Raw genomic sequence first — 15,110 nt, 5'->3', positions numbered from 1 at the left:
CTCTTAGCTCCAGTGTTGTGTTTAGAATAAACGCTTCAGAGATAATGTAGTTTTCTTTTGAAAACACATTAGAGGAAAATTTAATTCTTTCATGGGCTGTGAAGCTAACTTGTATGAGTTTTGGAGGGTTTCTTTATATTATTGCCATTATGAGTAGAGAGTAAGATTTTATGGTATATGTTAAGATTAAGACTAACAAGGGAATCTAGACAAAATGCCAGCTCCAAGGCATGTAGTTACAGAAGGACCATGGGGTTTGTTAACTTCTAGCTTAGGTGAGAAAATGGGAGCTCCAGGTTCAGGAAGAGACCTTGCGTCAAAGAAATATGCAGAAAAGGCCGGGTAGCGTTGGCGCACACCTTTAATCCCAGCACTCGGGAGGCAGAGGCAGGCGGATCTCTGGGAGTTCGAGGCCAGCCTGGTCTACAAGAGCTAGTTCCAGGACAGGCACCAAAGCTACAGAGAAACCTTGTCTCGAAAAACAAAACAAAACAAAAAAAGAAATATGCAAAAAGTGATGGAGGATAGTCGATGTCCTCTTTTGGTCTCTGTGCACAGAGATCTACCTGTACATACATGTGCATATATATTTACAAAGACAATAATCACAAGTTTAAAACGAACCTTTCTTTTTTTTTTTTAAATATTTATATATTTATTTATTTATTTATTCATTATGTATATAATAATCTGTCTGCATGTATGTCTGCAGGCCAGAAGAGGGCACCAGACCTCATTACAGATGGTTGTGAGCCACCATGTGGTTGCCGGGAATTGAACTCAGGACCTTTGGAAGAGCAGGCAATGCTCTTAACCACTGAGCCATCTCTCCAGCCCGAACCTTTCTTTTTTATAATAAGAAGATTATGTGTATGAGTATTTGTCTGTGTGTGTGTGTGTATGTGTGTGTATATGTACTGTGTGTGTGCCAGGCACCCAAAGAGTCCAAAGGGAGATATTGGATCCCCTGGAACTGGAGCTGTAGATGGTTGTGAACCACCAAGGGGTCCTGGTCTTAACCTGAACCATCTCTCCAGCCCCAAACAAATCTTTTTTTTTTTTTTTTTCGAGACAGGGTTTTTCTGTGGCTTTGGAGCCTGTCCTGGAACTAGCTCTGTAGACCAGGCTGGTCTTGAACTCACAGAGATCCACCTGCCTCTGCCTCCCGAGTGCTGGGATTAAAGGCGTGCGCAACCATCGCCCGGCTTCCAAACAAATCTTTGTTTAGGGGAAAAAAGAGGCTGGTGTGGCAGTTTAGACTACTTTAGACCAGCTTGGTTTTCATGGTGAATTCCAGGCTATTCAGAGCTGTATTGTAAGTCTCTATATTTGCTTGTTTGTTTTTGTTTTTCAAGACAGGGTTTTTCTGTGTCCTGGCTGTTCTGGAACTCACTTTATAGATCTGGCTGGCCTCGAACTCACAGAGATCCACCTGCCTCTGCCTCCCGAGTGATAGGAAAAAAGGATGATGGTGGTAATGAGACTAACAAACAGATATATGCATATTTTCTCCTCTTCTAGGTTCTCAGCTGCTGCGGGAATTGAAAAAGATGGATGATAAAGCCCTTTTGGTGGAAGTACAGCTTTTAGAAAGCAAAACATACCATGCTTTGAGTAATCTGCCGAAAGCCCGAGCTGCCTTAACCTCCGCTCGAACCACAGCCAATGCCATCTACTGCCCCCCTAAATTGCAGGCCACTTTGGACATGCAATCAGGTAAGTGGCCCAGCAGTGCATAAGATGCACGTCCTTATCTTATGGGTGAAAGGAATGGGGGTGGGACTGAAGCTGGAAAATAATTGACTGATTTAAGAAACACGAGAAGGCTGCCTTTCAAGCCAGCTTCTTCCTATTAACTGCCTAAAACAATTAAGAACATACTTGTCAGTTGGGCAGTGGTGGCACACGCCTTTAATCCCAGTACTTGGAAGGCAGAGATAGGTGAATCTGAGTTCGAAGCCAGCCTGGTCTACAGAGTGAGTTCCAGGACAGGCTCCAAAGCTACAGAGAAACACTGTCTCGAAAAACCAACCAAACAAACAAAAAAAACCCATAGTTATCAGTGCTTGTCTAGGCAACCTGACTGTCAGCCATTCGTTAGGGTTCTCACTTAATTTATCTTTTAGTCACTTACTAAGAATGGTAGCATTTCTTTTCCAGACTGGCCTACCTTATGTGTGTTAACCAAATCTATTAGTCTCTTAGAGACTTTTGGAAACTTGTAGAATTTTTTTGAATGGGCTTCATGTCAGGACTGTTGGAAGATAATCCTGATTTCAGATGCCCTACCTTTACACTTGTGTGTCTCTTCTGCAAACTTTCTTTGTCATTCTTTCTTGTTTTTTACACAGAATCTCATGTAGCTCTAGAACCAGGCTGGCCCTCAACTCACAGATTTGCCTTTGTTGGCTTCCTTTTTTTGCTTTTGAGCTAACTTACCAAAATATATTTTTAAAAAAAATTTTTAAGATTGATTTTTATTTCATATGAATGGTGTTTTGCCTGCATGTATGTGTACTTCATGTCTGCCAGGTGCCCAAAGAGGCCAGAAGAGGGCATTGGATTTCCTGGAACTGGAGTTACAGATGGCTGTGAGCCACCATTTGGGTGTTGGGCACTGAATTTTCTGCCAGAACAGGTGTTCTTTACAGTTCCCCAAAATTTATTCTTTTATACACACTATCGTACTAAGTTCGTTAGGAGCCTTGTTGGTATATTTTCTGCTTGGCACGTGGAAGACTCCCTTTAATGTTTGTATTGAACGACTGTGGGATTTTGCTTTTAAAAGTAAACATATTCAGGCTGGAGAGATGGCTAAGCAGTTAGAAATGCATTGGGCAGCCCCTAATTCTAGCTCTAGGGAATTTGGTGCCATCTTTTGGCCTTTCTGGGCATCTGTACAAACACTCAGATAAAAAAATAATCTAAAAACAAAAAGGATCCTAATTTAAGAGGGACATACATGGTTGGTTCTACGTAAAAAGGAGAAAAAGGCAAGATCTCCTGAGTAAATTGGAAGCGTGGGGGTCATGGGGGAGGGGAGGAAGGGAGGAGAAAAATGTATAGCTTAATAAAAACAATAAAAAATGAAGTCTTTAAAAAGTAAACATAAGCAGCCGGGCGGTGGTGGCGCACGCCTTTAATCCCAGCACTTGGGAGGCAGAGGCAGGCGGATCTCTGTGAGTTCGAGACCAGCCTGGTCTACAAGAGCTAGTTCTAGGACAGGCTCCAAAACCACAGAGAAACCCTGTCTCATAAAACCAAAAAAAAAAAAAAAAAAAAAAAGTAAACATAAGCAAATTGTAATACTGTTGATGTGACTTTTCTTGTTAATGTTTCCAAGAAAACAGTATATTTGTCTTTGGGGCCTTGTTCGGTCTCTCTCCCTTTCTCTCACCACTCCTCTCCCTTTCCCTCCCTCCCTCTCTCCCTCCTCCCACCCTTCTTTCCTTTCTTTTTAAAGATACCGTCCTACATTATAGTCTCTGCTGACTTTGAACTTAGAATTCTCCTTCCTCAGCCTCCTGAGTGCTGATGAGTGCTGTGGTTATGAGCACACATATAGTGCTTGGCTCACTTTTTTTCCTCCAGCCAGACTTATTGGACTGACTTATTCTGCTCTATTGATATCCTGGGAGAATATGGGGGAAATTCTGATATTCATTAAGCTCGGCAACTTTAGCAGTTTGTTGTGTCTTCCAAGATTATTTAGAGCTGGGCAGTGGTGGCACACACCTTTAATAACAGCACTGGAGAGGCAGAGGTAGGCAGTTTTCTGTGTGTTTCAAGGCCAGCCTAGTCTAAAGTGAGTTCCTGGACAGGTATGGCTGTTAAAAAGAGAAGCCCTGTCTCAAAAAAACAAAAACAAACAAACAAAATGATTTATTTAGTTCTGTTTTGTGTGTGGGAGTCTTTTGCCTTCATGCATAGTCTATGTACCACATGCACGTCTGGTGGCCACTGAGGCCGGAAGAGGGTGTTGAATCCTCTGGAACTGGAGTTACAGATGGTTGTGAGCTACCATATGGATTCAGGGAATTGAACTCGTCCTCTGGAAGAGCAGTCAGCGCTTTTAACTGCTGAGCTGTCTCTCCTCCTTGGCTGTAGAGAGATGTATATTTTCCTATAGGCAAAATCACATCCAAAATGAGGTATATTTGAAATGAAAGTAATAACATATTGGGGAATATTACCAATCAGGAAAACTGCTTCAGTGTGAAAATTCTAAATTTAGCTAGGCGTAGGACCTACCTTTAGTCTCAGCAGTTGGAGGTAGAGGAAGCCAACCTGATCTACATGGTGATCCAGGACTGCCAGAGCTACATAGTAAGACAATGTCTCATCAAAAAATCTAACAACACCACCAAACTCAGCATAGAAAAAGCTAGTAGTTCTTTTTTGTTTTTTTTTTTTGTTTTTGTGAGCTCTATGTAGCCCTGGCTGTCCTGAAACTTACTCAGTAGTAGACCAGCTCATTTTGGACTCCGAAATCCACCTGCCTCTGCCTCTCGAGTGCTGGGAGTAAAGGCTTGTGTCACCACTACCACCTGGCATGATTTTTTTTTTTAATTTTGTTGCTTTGCTTTTGAGATATAATCTCATAAATCCCAGGATGACCTTAAAATTGGTGTGTAGCTGAGGATGATCTTGAACTGTGGTCTTCCTGTTTCTATCTCCAAGTGCTAGGATTACAGATGTTTGACACCACGTCCAGTTTAGTGCTGGGGCTTGAATGCAGGACTTTGTATGTACTAGTCAAGCATTTTACATCCCAGTCCAGAGTTGATGCTATTAATTGAGGTCGTTCATGTGTTCTGGGCATGTGTGGGTCAGTTCACTGGCCTGATATGATGGAGCCTTAATGTTTGTTTAGTGCTGGTAGGAATAGGTGGTAAGTAGCATGGTTTTTTTTTTTTTTTTTTTTTTTTTTTTTTTGGTTTTTTGAGACAGGGTTTCTCTGTAGCTTTGGTGCCTGTCCTGGAACTAGCTCTTGTAGACCAGGCTGGCCTCGAACTCCCAGAGATCCGCCTGCCTCTGCCTCCCGAGTGCTGGGATTAAAGGCGTGCGCCACCACCGCCCGGCCAGTGTGAGGTTTTTAGGGTTCCTTTTTAATTGGGTCTCTTACTCCTTTGGTGATTTAAAAAGGTGGGTGCTGATCAGAGGCCAGAGACCTGGGGCTCTAATGTCAGCTTTGTTGGCTATGACCTGGGGCGGTTCCTTTGTCTTCACTTGAGGTCATTAGTAACTTGTTCCTGTTGGAGTCAGTTTCTAAGGGATTTACAGGTCTCTTCTAGTTCTACTATTTTGTTTTTTTCTTCTTTCTTTTCACTCTCCAGGTATTATTCATGCAGCAGAGGAGAAGGACTGGAAAACTGCTTACTCATACTTCTATGAGGCATTTGAAGGCTATGACTCCATTGATAGCCCCAAGGCCATCACATCTCTGAAGTACATGTTATTGTGCAAAATCATGCTCAACACGTAAGTGTACATTAACTGTAGGATATAAGAACTCTAGTCTTTCAACCAAGTTTGTGCTATAGCAGAAGTGGCTTGGGAGGGAGTTTGGCCACTCATAAATGCAAAGTTAGCTGCAGGCTGTGGGGCTGGTTCACGTAGAGTGGCTGGTCAGAGGTGCACCACATCTCTTTTGCTTGCCTAGTCTTTCAGATTTGGGGAGACATTTTAGAAATTAATTAAGTAGAAATTTTTCTTGGAGAATTTCTTATTTTTCAAATATTTTGTCCTCATAGGTATGGAACACAGGACAGAGCTCAGGAGATAGCTGATAGGCCAGTGTTAGTCAACTGGCCAACCTGAATGGGGAGCATGGAGCCCAGGAAATATTTGAATAACTGGGCTATAAAAGGCATGATAATTTAGTGGTGGTAGGATCTGAATCCTGTGCGTCATGCATGCTAGATAAATGCTATGTCCCTAACCTAGGGTCGTGATTTTAAAATCATCTAATTGTATATTTTTTATTATTGCTGCTGTTGTTGTTATTATTATTTGAGGGGATACACCAGGGGACGCAGGATCTCATGTTGTTCAGGCCGGCATTATCTTTTTTTTCTTTCCTTCCACTGTCTTGGAACTCAGAGAAATCTGCTTGCCTCTGCCTCCCAAGTGCAGGGATTAAAGGCTTATGCTACCACCTCCCACTGGCCCTAACCTTTTTGAAAATATTTTTTTTTTTATATTTTTTTATTTTTATTTTTTTGGTTTTTCAAGACAGGGTTTCTCTGTGGCTTTGGAGCCTATCCTGGAACTAGCTCTGTAGACCAGACTGGTCTCGAACTCACAGAGATCTGCCTGCCTCTGCCTCCCGAGTGCTAGGATTAAAGGTGTGTGCCCAGCCTTGAAAATATATTTTTGAAATTTGTTTTTATTTTATGTGTACAAGTGTTTCTCCTGATTATATGTGTGTGCACCACTTGCATGTCTGGTGTCCAGAAGGCCAGAAGAATGCATCAGAACTCCTGGAATTGGAGTTACAAATATCTGTGAGCATCCATGTAGATGTTGGGAATTGAACCCAGGTCCTTACAAGAGTAACAAGTGCTCTTAACAACCAAACCATTTCTCTAGCCCTGCTCAACTTTTTATGTAGATAAGAATGATGTTGGTGGCACACTTCTGCTGTCTAGAATGTTGGAATTGCAGACATGAGCTACCAGTACTGGGAAATAAATCCAGGGCTTAATGTATGCCAGGCAAATATTCTACCAACTGAGCTGCATCCCCCGCCCCAGGGCCGTGTTGTTTTAGCAAGACCCACTATGCTGAGATTTGACTCAAACTTACTATTCTGCCTTTTGATTTAGGGGTGGGGTTCAGTTGGGCTTTCTGTCTATCTTTCTGTCATTCTCTCTTTTTCTTTCTCACTCTCTTTCTCTCTTGCCCTGTCTTTCTCTCTCTCTTCCTTCTTCCCTCCCTCTCTCTTTCCCTCTTTTCCTCCCTTCCAAGAACTTACTACATTGACCAGGCTGACTTTGAACTCATAGAGATCTGTCTGCCTTTGCCTCTATAAGGTATGTGCTACCACACTCAGCTGTCCATCTCTTTAATGTTGGGAGGTTTTTACTTTTCACTGCTAGCTTTGGCCAAGAGTGAAGAAACCTGACTGCTGCAGTGTTGGCACATACGAGTTTAGTTGATTTTTCAGTGTGGATGAATCTTCACAATGGAATTCTGGTAAATAGTTCACCTATCTATGATTAGAATGCAATGTCCTGGAGCAGTTGACCAAGTATGTCTTTTTTTTTTTTTTTGTAGCCCTGAAGATGTCCAGGCTTTGGTGAGCGGAAAGCTTGCACTTCGGTATGCAGGGAGGCAGGTAGGGAATGCCGTGACTGCAGTCTGCTCTGAGACCAGCTGATTGTCAAATTCATAATGTGTGATGGTACCAGTGTTCCTCAGGTCTCCATCTTACCTTCCCCACCCATTGTTTTCTTCCCTGTAGTAATAGGAGCGGCGGGGCTGCGTCCCAGCACCCCGGCCGCCTGGCTAGCTTATGCCCCAAAATAACAACACACAAATTGTATTCATTTAAACACTGCTTGGCCCTTTAGCTCTAGCCCTTACTGGCTAATTCTGATATCCCGATCAGCCCATCTCTAATAATCTGTGAGCACCGGTCTTACCGGGAAGATTCTAGCCTACGTCCATCCTGGGTTGGAGCTTCATCGCGTGTGTCTGCCCGGGAGCGGGGCATGGTGTCTCTGCTCCAGTCTGAGCTCACTTCCTCTTCCTCCCAGCATTCTGTCCTGTTTGCTCCTCCCACCTATGTTTTAACCTATGGGGGCAAGCAGTTTCTTTATTGCTTAACCAATGAAATCAACAGATTGATATATGACACTCCCACATCACTTCCCTTCAGCTCATTCATTAGACTTTCTTTACTGTTAAATTCTTGGCCTAGAAAGTAAGTGTTGGACTCTGTTACACGTAATTTGAGGGGCTTATAGAAGTATATTGTAGCATTTGCTGATAGGCTACAATTTATCTTTGGTCATATCTTTCTGTTGTGAGCCTCGCTTGCAAGTAGAACCAGTGAATCTCACATCTTGATTCTCTGAGTCAGGAACCTGGTGAGATCTGGTTCATGCATGCTTGCAGGGAGGCCAGATTACTTGGTGTAAGAACTAGAGTTTGAGTGTTATTAGCTTATTATCTTTCCGTTCATACTGTGAATCTGAATATAGTTTAAAAAGAGTCCATTGATGGTTGATCATCCTTTTATATTGAGTAGAATGGCTTTTTAGAGCACACAGTTGTCAGGATAATGTCTGAGATATTAGGTATTTGTCCTATCTGCAGTTTGTTGTAGTTAAATAAAAGTGGTTATTCTGAATTTCAGGTAGAGTTGTCTCTAAACAATGAACAGATTAGCTATCTCCCTAAATCTGTGGCGTACAAAAACTGATTTCCTTTTTCTCTGTAAGTGGTCCTAATTGGTTTTTCCTTCAGTAAAAGTTTCAAGTCAGTTGTAGTTCTGACTTCAGGAACACTGGCTTTTATTGTAGAGCCTTTTCTCATAAGAACTGGAGTTGAGCTGGGTGGTGGTATAGCACTTGGGAGGCAGAGACAGGTAGATCTCAGTGAGTTCGAGGTCAGCCTGGTCTACAAAGCGAGTTTCAGGACAGCCAGGACTACACAGAGAAACCGTCTCGAAAAACAAACAAACAAACAAAAAACCAAAACCAAAAACGCGAGCAAAACAAAACAAAAAACTGGAGGTGAAGCCTGAAGCCAGATGTGGTGGCACACACCTTTAATCCCAGCATTAGGGAGGCAGAGTTAGTTCTAGGCCAGCCAGAGCTACAGAGAAGGCCCTGCCTCAAAACTAAACCAAAAAACCAAGAAACAGAAACAAAAACCAAGCCTGGAATTGTAGAGTTGAGACAGGACCTGCAAATATCCAGAACAAGGACAGGTAGCTGAGAGTGGTGGGCACAGATTTGAACTTTGGTTATCTGACTCTGAGTTCCAGAGTGTTCTCATTATGACATTTTTTTTTGTCTGTAAGGCAGATGCTAGAGACAAACTATGCTCCTCACAGCGTGTGCCATTTAGTCTGCAATATAGTGTTTTTATGCGTGTAGACTGACACATAGTAGCTTCCTCTGTTCCTTTGTGCCTCAGTGACAGCTCTCACAAGAAGTCAGGCTGATCTAGAAAGACAGGCACTGAGTGGAGACGTGATAATTTGCCAGGTACCCTTTTATAACCAAGTTAGACACTTCTTGTGGTCATTGTACATTCAGTTTTGGCACGATGTAGGGTTTTAATATTCAGTTGTAATATGTGGACTACTAATACCTGAACCCCAGTGCAGACCTCACTCAGTCAATATCTTGTATCAAAGCTAGCACAGTGAACCTTGACAAAGGCCAGGGATTATCAGGTTTGAGGGCAGAAAGAAATGGGTAGGTGTGGAGTAAGGAGAAAGAAATCATAATTCTCTTGTTATTTTCTCTTTAAGCTTAGTTTCTCTAGAGAATCCTTATCCGGGTCTATCCTTTTGGGAAACTTCTATTTAAGTCACTTTACATTTCAAAGGGTTGTATGGTTGGCATACAATAATATTCAATACTTCTGGCTTTTCTTCCAAGACTCTTAAAAAAGAGTGATGTGGGGATAAGTTACTGTTTTTATAAGAGGTGCTTATGAGACCTTGGATATATGTGAGCATTCAGGACAGATTGCTTTCATGATTTTTTTTTTATTTATTTAAATTCTCAGACAGAAGCATTGAAATGTGTGGCTCAAGCTAGCAAAAACAGATCACTGGCAGATTTTGAAAAGGTGAGTGTGGTATTGAATTGATGGGGAATGGGTGGAGATAAAGGCCATTGAAGAACAATTTCAATTGGGTAGTGCTAACACTCCAGCACATGGGAGGTAGAGACAAGCAGATTTCTGTGAGTTCGAGGCCAGCCTGGTCTGCAGAAGGAGTTCCAGGACATCCAGGGCTACACAGAGAAACCCTGACTCAAAAACCAAAACAAACAAAACCCTCAAAAAGTTTCTAAGTTGCAAAGATAGTACATGTTGATCCCATGTCCTCTTTCCCCAGAACCATATCAAAACCAGGAAATAGTTTTGTATAGTGAGTAACATGTTGAGCTATATTAAATTCATTTGTGTATACTTTTTAGTTTCAAAAGGTATCATTTGGAGCCGGAGAAATGGTTCACTAGTTAAGAGCACATACACTGTTGTTACAGAGAACTCACATTGGGTAACACTTGCCTCTTGTTACTCCAGCCCCAGGGAGATCCTAACCCTTTGGACACTACAGGCATCTGCATTAATGTACACACACCTGCAAGTGTACATGCATGCTTGCATGCATACGTACACATACACACACGCACGCATGTTTAAAAAGTTGCCATTCATTTTGCACAATAGAGTTTTTTACCTCTACTCTTTAGTAACATGGTAATGGGGGGGGGGTGCCCAAATCACACAACAATCACGTCTTGTGGCTTAACTCTAGGCCTCATTCTTCCTCACAGAACAGCTGTGGATAGCCCAGACCTGCTTTGTACTCTGTGAGCAAAAGAGATGATTTTGTTTATTTACTCCTCTTTATTTTCATTTGTGCTTATTTCACTTATTTACTTATTCAACTCATTTATCCTTCCTTTCTTCCTTTCTTTCCTTTTATTTTTTTCCTTTCCTCCCTCCCTCCCTCATTCCCTCCCTCTATTCATTCATTCATTCATTCATTCATTCGTTTTTTTTTTTTTGTTTGTTTTGTTTTGTTTTTGTGGGTCAGTTTAATAGCCCTGGTGTCCTGGAACTCACTTTGTAGTCTAGGCTGACCTTGAATTCATAGAGATCCCCTTCCCTCTGCCTCTGGAATGCTTGGATTGAAGGCAGTATGCCTGGCACGGTTTATTTTTTGAGATAGGGTCTTGCTATGTAGCTCACACTGACCTTGAACTCCTGTCCCAAGTACTGGGATTACAAGTGTGAACTACTTTGCCTAGCTCTAAGAGAGATAAGACCCTTCTTCGTGATGATGCCACAAGCTTTCTTTTACTCATTAAGAAGATTAAAAATGGGAGAAACACATTTTTAGCTTTAGGACGAGTCTTGTCTATTCTTTTCTAAACTGGTGTTCTTGGTCTGAGTTTAATAATCAACTTAAAAACCAGACCTAGGCTGGCTGGTGGTAGTGCACACCTTTAATCCCAGTACTTGATAATCAGAGGCAGGAAGGACTCTTGGAGTTTGAGGTCAGCTTGGTTTACACAGAGTTCCAAACCAGCCATGATTGCATATTGTCTCAAAAATCAATCCACCAAATGGAAACAAAATCTAAAAAACAAAAACAGTGTGTTTGAAGATAAGGGCCACATCACATGGCTTAGACCTCCCATGTCATTACTTTGTAGTCGCCTACCTATTCCTAGTTAGTATGATTATCTACTCCCTTTATAGTACCTTAGAGCAGAGTAATGTGAGGCTGGACACTGAACCCATTACTAAAGATAAATGGATCAGTTACACTAAAACAGCCTATACATTTGCCATAAAATTTGATGGGACACTTTTATTCATGGTTCTTCTGTGATCAGATACTTAGAAAACATTAAGGCAAAGAAGAATTAGAAACGCATTTTTCAAAAAGAAAAGCATTTTGCTTTCTTTGTCTGCAGAGCCATGTTGTACTATTCTCACAAAGCTCCTAGGAGCTAGTTGTGTAGTAATTTTTCATTATTTAATCTCAGAGTTCTTTGAAATATATGCTGAAAAATATATGTACAGTTTACTTGACCTCTAAGTAGAGTGTCTTGGCTTGCAGGATTAAATTTTAGGACAGGAAAGGTGGTAGCTTCATGCTTTAGTTCTTGATACTCTTCAGATTGTGTACGTGTACGTGTGTGTGTGTGTGTGTGTGTGTGTGTGTGTGTGTGTATCATATGATCACCAGAGCCAGAAGACTTCAGAAAGCTAGGAGTAGTGACTTTAATGTGTTGTGCCAGTCTCTGGTATGAGCTTTGTTTGGCAGGCCCTGACAGACTACCGGGCAGAGCTCCGGGATGACCCAATCATCAGCACACATTTGGCCAAGTTGTATGATAACTTACTGGAACAGAATCTGATCCGGGTCATTGAACCTTTTTCCCGAGTACAGGTAAGAATCTTCCTGGGAACTTTCTTAACAGTTTTGGGTTAGATGGTATAGTGGTAGCCACCTCCTTTTCCATATTTGTTCAGAATAGGAACTCACTTTCAAGGGTATGTCTGTTGGTAAGAAGCCAGGAAGGGCTTGGACTTGTCTGGATGGGAAATGAATCAAAGAAGATGCTGGTGGGGTTATGAGCTGATGCTACGAGCTGGCCTTTCCCCGTGTTGATTATCCCATTCTTGTAGTCATTGTCAATATTTTCTGAATTTGGTACATGGAACAGGAGTGTATTCTGTATAGTGAAGAGCAGGAAGAGGACCGAGCAGGACACTAAGTGTGGCCAGGGAGAATTTCCACTCTCTAGATTCAGCAGCTCAAGAGACACACTAGTTCTCTGTCCTTCTGTTTTATATTGAAGATAAATTCAAACTTTCAATGTTACTGTCTGCTTTTCCTTTTAGATTGAACACATATCTAGTCTCATCAAACTCTCCAAGGTAAGTTCTCAGGCCTGTTATGTGGTGAGAATGGGGGAAAGATATGGAGGGGTGTCTTCTTTGTGAGGAACTGAATGTGGGATCAGAGCTGGAGAGTATTTCATTGCTATTTTGCTCCAATCCTTTCTTTTTTTCTTTTTTGTAAGACTCTTTCTTGTGAAACTTTCATGTCAGACTGATCTCTGATTAATGGATATTGGTCCCTTTAATCGTGTACTTTGATTTTAGGCCGACGTGGAAAGAAAATTATCACAGATGATTCTTGACAAGAAGTTTCACGGTGAGTAAGCAGCACACAGGCCAGGGCCTGGTCGGAATTTGCAGGGTGTATCTTTAAAACGGGCTGAGTTTCTCTCTTGACATTCCTTGGAGCCCTGACTCCCTTTGAACAATGTGTAAGGGGATGGAGAGAGGATTCATCAGTTAAGATACTTAAGGAGCTAGGTTCAGTTCTCAGCATCCACATGGTGGCTCACAACTGCCTGTAACTCTAGTTTCAGGATCTGACGCCCTCTTCTGGCCTCTGAGGGCTCTTGCATGCACAATGTGCTGTGTGTACTCACACAGGCTCACGTATATATAAATAAAACACTCAAAGTTTTTTAATAAAAGAAGTGAGAGTATGTAGCAAATGTGCTGGGAGAAATTGGGATAAAGTGATGAGACAGACTGTGGGGTCCTTTTTTATTGTCTAATATTTCCTTTTAATTGGTTTGTTGCTGTGTTTCTTGCAGGGATTTTGGACCAGGGGGAGGGCGTTCTGATCATTTTCGATGAACCCCCAGTAGATAAAACTTACGAGGCTGCTTTGGAAACAATTCAGAACATGAGTAAAGTAGTGGACTCCCTCTACAACAAAGCCAAGAAGCTGACATAGGTGAGTGCCGGCCCCGGGACCCAGGGCCGGGCAGCACTGTCTTCTGCCTGCGACACTGAACACCTTCTGGTCCTCACGGCTTCCCCGATTGACACTGCTCTGTCTTCTCTTGCAGAGTTGGATCTGTAGCGGTTCTTTGGAGAGTGTGTGTGGCGGGAGAGTGAACCCTTGGGGAAATGCTAGGAGATTCTTTTCTTTCTGTTGTACTTTTCGCTCGGAAAGTTTTTAACCCTCATTGGTGCATCTGTATCCAGCGATAGGCGGCCAGTTCTCATGTAATCAGCACTGGCCAACATGGGAGTGGGAAAATTGCTTAAAAAAAAAGAAAAAAGAAAAAAAAGATTCTAAATAAAAGGAAAAAGGCTTACACTACCTAAAGCTGTGCTCTCTGCCTCCTGGGAAGAGGGCCGCAAAGCCAGGCACCCCGCCAACCACTGGGGATCCTCATCCACCTGCTGGGCGCCACCTCTCCTCCTCTTCAGAATTGGGTGTTTGCTGACCATCAAAAGCAATGACTTTTTATTCTGTTTGTACTGAACCAAAACAAACAACTGTGTATAGACTGCTGTTTTCTTTGTTATTTGAAACGAGGCGTTGGTGTGCTCTCTCCCCTTCCCTCTCTGACTTTGGCTCCAGCAGACTACCTGAAAGGCCGGCTGTGGAGCCACTGCAATACGGCTCTGCTCTGACCTGTGAAAGAATGGGAACAAGTCCAGGAGCTAGTGTCCACTACGGCCACACGGGCGGGCACAGTGTGGGCCTCAGCCCTCAGGGTGCCTGCTGTGCACATGGCTTTCTTTAACACAGTAACTAGATTAGATGGCAGTGTTTTAACCACCCCTCCTCCCCTCTTTGCTTTCCTTTCTTCTATTTCCTTTCAGCCGGGAGACCATATCCTTTCTCTTTCCCCTCTAGAGGAGTTGGGTTGTCTGAACTCCATCTGCTGCTTTCCCTCTCTACCCTTCTCTCCTGATGTCAGATGGAACTATCCCTTTTCAAAACAGTAACATCGGGAATGAGGCTGGGTGGTTTTAATTTAAATTACAAAAAAAAAAAAAACCAACCCAAAACTTTGTTGGGTTTGAAGCACCCTCATGCCCCCTTCCCAGACTGTCTTCCTCTGCCTCTTAAGAGTGTGAGCTGACGGGGTGGCGCTGTTTTAGCATGCTTTGTTTCCGATGCAGTTCCTTAGCAGGCTTTGATGCCATTTGGGCAGGTGAATGCCTGCACCTTTGCTGTCCCCACCGTGCTGTGTCCTCTCATCCACTCTGTCTTTTCTCTCTTCCTTCCTCCCCTGACTCCTTCCTGCTGGCCCCCTTTTCTCAGACTGTCCTTCCAGGTTTTGGTAATAGATCTCTATTTTGTAAAAGGTTTTGTTGTACCAGGTTTTGCATCTCCACTAAATCTGACTGGCTTTCATTTTCCTCTCAAAATCAGGTTTTGTTCTCAGCCACCTTCTCCCCATCATGTCCAGTCACTGTTTTGGTTTTGGCACCATCAATATCAAATGTACAAACGGTTCTTGCTAACCAACACCAGGTATATCTGATGTTCAGATGAGTTCCAATAAAATAATTTTTTTTCAAAA

General features: G+C 42.5%; 1 protein-coding gene across 1 annotated transcript in view; it reads left to right on the top strand.

Moving 5' to 3' along the window:
* The window catches only part of Psmd11 (proteasome 26S subunit, non-ATPase 11), a 37,582-nt gene extending 22,472 nt beyond the window's left edge, over window positions 1-15,110 (top strand). The window contains exons 6-14 of the mRNA XM_041665067.1: window positions 1,522-1,716; window positions 5,337-5,481; window positions 7,279-7,339; window positions 9,748-9,810; window positions 12,029-12,154; window positions 12,610-12,645; window positions 12,874-12,925; window positions 13,380-13,522; window positions 13,638-15,110. Of these exons, the coding sequence (XP_041521001.1) occupies window positions 1,522-1,716; window positions 5,337-5,481; window positions 7,279-7,339; window positions 9,748-9,810; window positions 12,029-12,154; window positions 12,610-12,645; window positions 12,874-12,925; window positions 13,380-13,522 (821 nt within the window). The 3' untranslated portion in view covers window positions 13,638-15,110. The remainder of the gene's footprint in view (window positions 1-1,521; window positions 1,717-5,336; window positions 5,482-7,278; window positions 7,340-9,747; window positions 9,811-12,028; window positions 12,155-12,609; window positions 12,646-12,873; window positions 12,926-13,379; window positions 13,523-13,637) is intronic.

The sequence above is a fragment of the Microtus oregoni genome, unplaced genomic scaffold (genome assembly GCF_018167655.1).
Source record: "Microtus oregoni isolate MIOR12 unplaced genomic scaffold, Mior012 000015F_ref0000493, whole genome shotgun sequence".
NCBI lineage: Eukaryota > Metazoa > Chordata > Mammalia > Rodentia > Cricetidae > Microtus > Microtus oregoni.
This window is presented reverse-complemented; position numbering and strand designations above follow the sequence as displayed.